The sequence below is a fragment of the Heliangelus exortis genome, chromosome 1, assembly GCF_036169615.1.
Source record: "Heliangelus exortis chromosome 1, bHelExo1.hap1, whole genome shotgun sequence".
Classification (NCBI taxonomy): Eukaryota; Metazoa; Chordata; class Aves; order Apodiformes; family Trochilidae; genus Heliangelus; species Heliangelus exortis.
The window spans coordinates 196,146,910-196,156,151 of record NC_092422.1 but is presented as its reverse complement, the minus strand read 5'-3'; the positions used below and the strand labels follow the sequence as shown (position 1 = coordinate 196,156,151).

At 50.8% G+C, this 9,242-nt stretch overlaps 1 protein-coding gene across 1 annotated transcript in view; it reads right to left on the bottom strand.

The window, feature by feature from the left end:
* Positions 1–8,139: 8,139 nt before the first annotated feature.
* The window catches only part of LRGUK (leucine rich repeats and guanylate kinase domain containing), a 63,807-nt gene continuing 62,704 nt past the window's right edge, over positions 8,140–9,242 (bottom strand). Inside the window, exon 20 of the mRNA XM_071734229.1 lies at positions 8,140–8,409. Within this exon, the coding sequence (XP_071590330.1) occupies positions 8,261–8,409 (149 nt within the window). The 3' untranslated portion in view covers positions 8,140–8,260. The remainder of the gene's footprint in view (positions 8,410–9,242) is intronic.

Here is a 9,242-nt window from a genome sequence, read left to right as displayed (position 1 = left end):
CCTGAAATGGGTCCCTTGGGGCTTGAGGAGGCTGCTGAGAAAAAACAGGATCAAACCCAGGAGGCAGCTGCTCCATTCTGTCCCTGCTCATGGAAGAGGGGTTGGAATGATGATCCCAAGGGTCCTTTCCAACCAAAAAATATTCTGTGATTCTATTATAATGGGAATTTGGGGGTGTGGGGTGAGGAGAAGCTCAAGAGAAGCATCAAACCCCCCATGTCCTGGGCTGCATCCCCAGCAGTGTGAGCAGCAGGGCCAGGGAGGGGATTGTCCCCCTCTGCTGGGCTCTGGGGAGCCCCCCCTGGGGTAAAGCTGTGTCCAGCTCTGGGGTCCCCAGCAGCAGAAGGACACGGAGCTGTTGGAGCCAGTGCAGAGGAGGCCCTGGAGCTGCTGGGAGGGCTGGAGCAGCTCTGCTCTGGAGCCAGGCTGAGAGAGTTGGGGGTGTTGAGGCTGGAGAAGAGAAGGATCCCATGGGGAGACCTCAGAGCACCTTCCAGTGCCTGAAGGGGCTCCAGGAAAGCTGGGGAGGGACTTGGGACAAGGGCCTGGAGGGATGGGACCCTGCGAGGGGGAAGGGTTTCCAGCTGGGAGAGGGGAGATGGAGAGGAGATCTTGGGCAGGGAGGGAGGGAGGGAGGGAGGGAGAAATTGTTTGGGGTGAGGGTGCTGAGCTTTAGAACCAGGTTGCCCAGGAAAAGAGTCTCTGCCCCATCCCTGGCAGTGTTCAAAGCCAGGTTGGATGGGGCTTGGAGCAATCTGGGAGGGAGGTGTCCCTGCCCATGGCAGGGGGGTTGGAATGAGCTGAGCTTTCAGTTCTCTTCCAACCCAAACCATTCCAGGATTCTGTTTCTTGGGCAGGGAGGGAGGGAGAAATTGTTTGGGGTGAGGGTGCTGAGCCCCTGGGTGCCCAGGTTGCCCCCAGAAGCTGTGGCTGCCCCATCCCTGGCAGTGTCTTAGGTCAGGTTGGATGGGGCTTGGAGAAGAGGAAGAGGAAGAGGAAGAGGAAGAGGAAGAGGAGAGACTGGGAGGGGATCTCATCAATGTTTATAAATACCCCAAGGGTGGGTGTCAGGAGGAGGGGGTCAGACTTTTTCTGTGGTTCCCAGGGAGAGGACAAGAGGTTATGGGCACAAAGGTGACCATAGGGAAGTTCCCTCTGAACATGAGGAGGAAGTTCTTGACTTGGAGGCTGGCAGAGCCCTGGAAAGAGAAGAGAAAAAAAAGGAAAAAAAAATAGAGAAAAAAGAAGAGGAGAAAAGAAAAAATAGAAAAAAGAAAAATAAAAGGAGAAAAAAGAAGAGAGAAAAGAAGAGAAGAAAGTAAAAAGAAAGGGAAGAGAAAAGAAGAAGAGGGTGCTGAGCCCCTGGGTGCCCAGGTTGCCCCAAGAAGCTGTGGCTGCCCCATCCCTGGCAGTGTCTCAGGTCAGGTTGGATGGGGCTTGGAGCCCCCTGGGCTGGTGGGAGGTGTCCCTGCCCATGCAGGGGTTGGGACTTTAATGATTTTTCAGGTCAGGAATCTTGAAGTCTGGAAGGTCCCTTCCAACCCAACCCATTCTCTCCCTCTGGGAGCCTCTGTGCTGTCACCAGCCAGGAAAACTCTGGGGAATGGAAATTTGAGTGTCCAAAGATTTTTTCTCTGGAAGAACCCTCAGCATGAAGGATTTTTCACTCTGGAGCCTTCATGCCCCTGTGATGAGAACTGATTTACACCTTCCTGCTTCTACTTGCTCCTAGGGATGAGCAGGGAAAAGCACAAATGATAAAAATGTAAGAGGTGCCACCTCCCTGCAGGAAAAAAAAATCCAGCTGCAACTCCAAGGTTCCTCTCCTCCCCCCTTCTTCCAGGAGGCAGAAAAAAAATATTTCAGAAGCTTAAAAAAAAATATTTCAGAAGCTTAAAATATTTTGTGAGGGTTACCAAAAGGGTAGGTCCAAGAAAAAAGGTGTAATGTGGAGACTGCTGGAGCTGCAGGGCTGGATTGGTACCAAGAGGCTTGAGCTCCAAGCCTTCTGGGGAGGAGGTTTGTGACTCCAGACATGGCTGGTGATGGAATTAACATCTGAAAAACTCAGTCCTGCCAGCAAAAAACCTCATAGATGTTAAGATAAATCAGTGGAATTTCTCTCTGCCTTGATTTCCCCACCATGGGGCTACGTGGGGAACCTCCTCAGGTTGGTGATGCCTTTTGCCTTCACCAGGCAGCAAACAGAGCTCCTGATTTTGTGGAATGTTGAATGTTTAATCTAAGAAAAATAAATTTAAAAAGGGAAATTGAACAGCTTGTTCTACTCCCCTGGGTAAAATTCAAGACTTGGGAACTTGTTTGATGAGGAGTAACTAAAGGTGTTACCCTGCTGTAATCCAAACACTCTTCCTGCCAATAAAAACAGAGTTCCCTGAAACAGCCCCGTTTTTCTCTGCCAGGATATAAATAGAGAAGCACCAAATTACAAGTTTTTGTGCTTTCAGCCAGAAAGAAAAGCTCCAAACTGAACCTGACAAACTGCAAAGCTTCACAATCTGCTCCAGGAAACCCCAGTGTGTGGCTCCTGCATCACAGAATCCTGGAATGGGTTGGGAGGGACCTCAAAGCTCATCCAGTCCCAACCCCTGCATGGGCAGGGACACCTCCCACCAGCCCAGGGGGCTCCAAGCCCCATCCAACCTGACCTGAGACACTGCCAGGGATGGGGCAGCCACAACTTCCTTGGACAACCTGGGCCAGGGGCTCAGCACCCTCTTCTCTTTTTCTCTTCCCTTCTCTTCTTTTTTCTCTTTCTTCTCTTTTCTCTCTTTTTTCCTCTTTTCACTTTTTTTCTTTTCTTTTCTCTTATTTCTCTTCTCTTCTTTTTTCTCTTCTCTTTTGGGCATCCTGATGGACACTGGATGCAAGGAGATCCAAATGCCCCTGGGTTGTGCAGCTCTGAAACACTCCCTGGAACAGCACTTGGGGCTTTTATATCTCAGCTGGAGATAGACCCCAAAACCATATTTTCATAGAATCCTGGAATGGTTTGGGTTGGAAGGGACCTCAAAGCTCATCCAGTCCCAACCCCTGCATGGGCAGGGACACCTCCCACCAGCCCAGGGGGCTCCAAGCCCCATCCAACCTGACCTGAGACACTGCCAGGGATGGGGCAGCCACAACTTCCTTGGACAACCTGGGCCAGGCTCTCCCCACCCTCAAATTCCAGAATTTCCTCCCCATCTCCAACCTCAATCTCCCCTTTCTCTCCAAGTTTTAACCCATTTCTCTTCTCCTCTCCCTACCCCCCCGTGTCCAAAGCCCTCCCCCAGCTTTCTTGGAGCCCCTTCAGATATTGGAAGGTTGCTCTAAGCTCACCTGGGAGCTTCCTCTTCTCCAGGCTGAACAACCCCCAACTTCTTCCTAACCTAAATCCCATTGCTCTTACTAACCCTGTATCTCTTGTAATGCATTTCCATCTTTCTCCCTGCAAGTCTGTGCTTAGGAAATTCAGTAGGGTTGCTCTAAACTCACTCTAATTTGGTAATTAAGTCTCCAAGCTGATCAGTCTGGAGTATTTCAGGTGTCTCTACAACAAATGCTGGCAAAGAGGATACAGTAGCACCACACTTCATTGTGTCTGGATATGTTGCTCAAAAATGACACCAAATTTTATTGCATTAAATATCCAGGTCTGACACCTCAGCTCATTGCTCTGTCTTGGTCTATCTTGGCTTTAGTGCTTCCCAGATTTCTCTCTCTCTCTTCAAGTTTTAACCCATTTCCCTTCTCCTCTCCCTACCCCCCCGTGTCCAAAGCCCTCCCCCAGCTTTCTTGGAGCCCCTTCAGATATTGGAAGGTTGCTCTCGAACTTTGCTCTCTACAGCTCCCTGGAAGGAGGTTGGGATGAGGTGGGTTCTGGCTCCTCCTCTAAAGGAAATAATGACAGGAGTGGAGGAAATGGCCTGAAGTTTTGCCAGGGGAGGTTTAGATTGGATTTTAGGAATAATTTCTTTACTAAAAGAGTGGTCAGGCACTGGAACAGGTTGGCCAGGGAGGAGGTGGAGTCTCCATCCCTGGAGTTACTAGAACTCTGTAGATTGGGCTCCTCAGGACATGCCTGAAGCTGTGCCAGGGCAGGTTTAGATGGGAGCTCAGGAAAAATTTCTTCACCCAAAGACTGGTGAAGCATTGGGACAGGTTGCCCAGGGAGGTGGTGGAGTCACCATCCCTGGAGGGCTTCAAAAAATGGGTGGATGTGGGGTTTGGGGAGATGATTTAGTGGACTGATGATCTTGATGATCTTGAAGGTTCTTTCCAGCCATGGTGATTCTGTGCTGTAGGCAGCAGGTGCCAGGACTTGCCGGGTGATGGGCCTGGATGGTGCTCGCCCCGCCTGGGCCCAGTTGGGGCTGGCCCAGGTGCACATGGCCGGGATCGGCAGGGTGTGGTTTCTGAGCAGGTCCCAGAACCAGGCAGATTGAAGTTAGTTCCCTGATACTAATCAGAACCAGCACCAGCTCGACTGACTCTGTTCACGAACCGAGCTCGCGCCCACGGCGAGATTCACCTCACGCAACATCTGGTGGAGAATGCGGGCAACAATTTCGGCCTAAACCGTCTCCCCGAGCGTTTCGTCCAAAAGTGACCCTTCTCCACAGACCGTTCGATACCCCGAAAGATTCGGGTAAGAGGAACCTTTTCTTCTCTTTCTTCGACATCGACATCAGTAAAACCGATGATGGGATCCTATGCCAGCAAACCCACCGGCACCGCCGTTGCCGAGCAGATTGTAGCCCAGGCGGAAAGGCGGGAACCCCTCCGCTACCCGGGTCCTGAGACCGCCTGGGACCTCTGGGGGGAGGTGTATAATCTGCTGGCAAGTCTCCACTATAAGGAGACCAACGGCGACATTATTGGTGCGGACAACACCTGGCGGGTCGTTTGCAATCTATTAGCTCTTATGAAAGCCAAAATAGAAGTGGCAATTGCCACCGCCGCGGCCCCATTACGAAAGACTGAGGTATTTCCCCCGAAGGAAGTGCCTGCTGAGACCCCCTCGGCACCACCCTTCGAGGGGGAGGAGCCCGAGAGAGCGCCAGCCGTGACCCCTTCGGCACCAACCCTTGAGGAAGGAAAAAACGAGCAAGTATGTCTGGGGCTGACCAGTGGCAATCCTGCCATAAAGGGCATGTCCAGGAAGCCCCACCAAACCGTGACCAAACTCCTATCGGATATCGGCCCGGAAGTCGAAACACCGGAAAATGATGGGGCAGAAACCGCGGCTTGCAGCACCTGGGCCAGCCCCAACTGGGCACAGGTGGGGTGAGCACCGTCCGGGCCCATCACCCGGCAAGTCCTGGCACCTGCTGCCTACACTATGCTCCAGTGGGCATGGTGGGGGTTTTTGGGTTGGTGGCTGGACTTGGTGATCTTAGAGGTCATTTCCAACCATGATTATTATTATTATGAACTGAGCAGGAAGGGAAGCAAACAGGGAGAGGCACTGAGGTGAGTTGGTTAGCACCCAACTGCCCTTATTTTCCAGCCGTATGAGAAAACTGCTTTATCTCCTGGAAACATCTGGTTTTGGTTTGTTTTTTTTTTCCTGGAGAAAAGTGCTTTATCTGCCTGCTCAAGAGAAGCCAGGAGGTGAGATCACCCCTGTATCAACCATTCCCTTGCACGTGGTCATCAACCAGGGCACTGCCACAGCTCTAAAACCTGTAAAACACCAACAACTGGGACACCCATCAGCACCCACATCCACCACACCATGCAAGCAGCCAGAAGGCCCAGAAGAACTTCTGCAAAGTTATTTCTAGAGGAAAATCAGCTGGGAAGAGCCCTGGGAGATTTGCTGGAGGTCCCATGGTAGATGATGCCCAACTTACTGAACTCCTGTGGCAGAACCAAGCTTAAAACTACTTTTTTTTTTTTTTTGCCTGAAGTTGCAAAAGAATGAGAGGAAATGGCCTCAAGTTGTACCAGGGGAGGTTCAGGTTGGATATTAGGACAATTTCTTCACTGAAAAGGGTTGTCAGGCCTTGGTCCAAGCTGCCCAAGGAGATGGTGGAGTCCCCATCATCCCCGGAGGGGTTTCAAAGCTCTGGAGCTGAATTCCATGGTTAAGTTTTGGCCTGGGCAGTGTTGGGTTAACAGATCTGAAAGGTCTTGTCCAGCCAAAACAATTCCATGATTTTTATAAATGGTGATTCTATGGACTCCTGCTGAACCCAGGCCATGGAGCACCCATGGTTTTAGTTCTGACAAAACCAGGGATAAAAACCTGGTGCTTCAGAAGAGCTGAGGAAGGGAAACTGCTTGATGAAAAGCTGAGCCCTTTTCCAGGCTTCCCTGGAGTTTCAGGTCAGGAGAGCTGAATTTATCCATTACTTCCCATGAGCTGCATTGCTTCTGTTTCAACAAGAAATATTCCTGGCCACATCAGGAATGTGAGGTCAAGCAGAGCTCTTCCAGTTGGTGGCCGCTCACCAGTGGTGTCCCCCAGGGATCAGTGTTGGGCCCAGTGCTGTTTAATATCTTTATTGATGATTTAGATGAGGGGATTGAGTCCATCATCAGCAAATTTGCAGATGACACTAAGCTGGAGGGAAGTGTGGATCAGCTGGAAGGCAGGAGGGCTCTGCAGAGGGACCTGGACAGACTGGAGAGTTGGGCTGATCCCAACGGGATGAGGTTCAACATTCCAAGTGCCGGGTCCTGCACTTTGGCCACAACAACCCCATGGGGAGCTCCAGGCTGGGCACAGAGTGGCAGAAAGGGAGCTGGGAGTCTGGATTGCCAGGAAGCTGAAGAGGAGGCAGCAGTGTGCCCAGGTGGCCAAGAAGGCCAATGGCATCCTGGGCTGGACCAGGAACAGCGTGGCCAGCAGGTCCAGGGAAGGGATTCTGCCCCTGTGCTCAGCCCTGGGGAGGCCACAGCTTGAGTCCTGTGTCCAGTTCTGGGCCCCTCAGCTCAGGAAGGAGATTGAGGTGCTGGAGCAGGTCCAAAGGAGGCAACTGGGCTGGGGAAGGGATCCAGCACAGATCCTCTGAGGAGAGGCTGAGGGAGCTGGGGGTGTTGAGGCTGGAGAAGAGGAGGCTCAGGGGAGACCTCATCACTCTCTCCAACTCCCTGAAAGGAGGTTGGAGCCAGGGGGGGGTTGGGCTCTTTTCCCAGGCAACTCTCAGCAAGACAAGAGGGCACAAGAGGTCTCAAGTTGTGCCAGGGGAGGTTTAGGTTGGACATGAGAAAGAATTTCTTTCTGGAGAGGGTGATCAGCCATTGGAATGGGCTGCCCAGGGAAGGGGTGGATTCTCCATCCCTGGAGATATTTCCAAAGAGCCTGGATGTGGCACTCAGTGCCATGGGCTGGGAACTGCAGTGGGAGTGGATCAAGGGTTGGACTTGATGAGCTCTGAGGTCCCTTCCAACCCAGACAATTCTAGGATTCTATGATTCCACGGACTCCAACGTTGTGGCAATGAGTGAGACCTTCTGGACCTCTCTGAGTAGAACATCTCCTTTTTTTTTGGGAAGGTGATGGGGCAAAGGGGCCCCACTGTCTGCTCTGTAAGGAGATGGTAATGAAAATTCATCAGGACAAATATGAAGTCTGGAGTTTTATTGATTTGTCAGAGCTCTGCTCCACGTACAGAAAACCAAATCTTCACATCCTACAAACAGCTCCAGCTGGTTTCTAATAATTTTAATATTTTTTTTCTGATGAATTCTTCCTAGGTTGTTGAAATACACTTGCAAATCAGAGAGAAATGTCTCATTTCTTAAAAACCCCCAAGATTTTTGTTAAAAAAAAAAAAAACCACCACCCAACAACCTGGAACTGGCTTTCACTCCCAACTTAACTCTGAACATTATACAAAATCCTTCTTCAAAATAAGTCCCTGGCACTACAATTCAGGCAATATTGTCACAAGCCCTGATGCTTCCAGACCTTAATTAAATTTCTAATATGGGAGGGGGAGGAAAGAAAGAAATTAATGGAAGATGCAGCTATGTGACTGTTAGGAAAAAATCCACAACGTTTCCCATCTGAGGGTGCCTAGGGAAATAATTTCTAGAACTGGGAACTACAGACATTACTTTTTAATAAAGTTATAAATAAATAACTTTTTTTTTGGGGAGGGGGGAGGGGGCAGAGCTAATCAGAAATGGATTTATCAGTAATATTTGCTAGACTTTTCACTGTGGAAGGGAAACAGATCAGAAGCTGTGTTCCTGTTAAAGAGAAAGATTTGGTGCAGCATCAAGACTCAAGAGAAAGGTTTGGCCATCAAAGGTTGGTCCTCTTCCTTCCAGATGGGATTGGAGGTAGGACAGGTTTGGAGTGGGATCCTGGCCAGGTGATGGGTTGAGGCACATGAGAACCAGGCTTGGACTTGCTGTGTTTTCTCTGAAGATTGTCAGGAGGGAGTTCAGGCTCTGCAGGAATCATAAATAAGTGAAGAAGCACCAAGAGGGTAATTTTTTTTTTTTTTTCAAGTCAAAATTTGCCACAAAGTGTAACACCAGATGAAAACCCAGTGATATGGGGGGCAAGAGAAGAGAAATAACCTCAGGTAGTGGCCACTCAACCTGATGGATATAGAAGAGCAACTTTATGTCTAAGAAGTCACTGATATTAATTTCTCCAAATATTTGTTGAGAGAAAGTGAGTTCAGAGGGTGCCACGAAGGTGATCTGAGAGCTGAGAGAGTTGGGGGTGTTGAGGCTGGAGAAGAGAAGGCTGCAATGGGGAGACCTTAGAGCACCTTCCAGTGCCTGAAGGGGCTCCAGGAAAGCTGGGGAGGGACTTGGGACAAGGGCCTGGAGGGATGGGACCCTGCGAGGGGGAAGGGTTTGCAGCTGGGAGAGGGGAGATGGAGAGGAGATCTTGGGCAGGGAGGGAGGGAGGGAGAAATTGTTTGGGGTGAGGGTGCTGAGCTTTAGAACCAGGTTGCCCAGGAAAAGAGTCTCTGCCCCATCCCTGGCAGTGTTCAAAGCCAGGTTGGATGGGGCTTGGAGCAATCTGGGAGGGAGGTGTCCCTGCCCATGGCAGGGGGGTTGGAATGAGCTGAGCTTTCAGTTCTCTTCCAACCCAAACCATTCCAGGATTCTCTTTCTTGGGGAGGGAGAAATTCTTTGGGGTGAGGGTGCTGAGGTTGCCCAGGTTGCCCCAGAAGCTGTGGCTGCCCCATCCCTGGAAACATTGAAGGTTGGATGGGGCTTGGAGCAACCTGGGGTGTGGGAGGTGTCCCTGGATTGTTCAGTTGGGA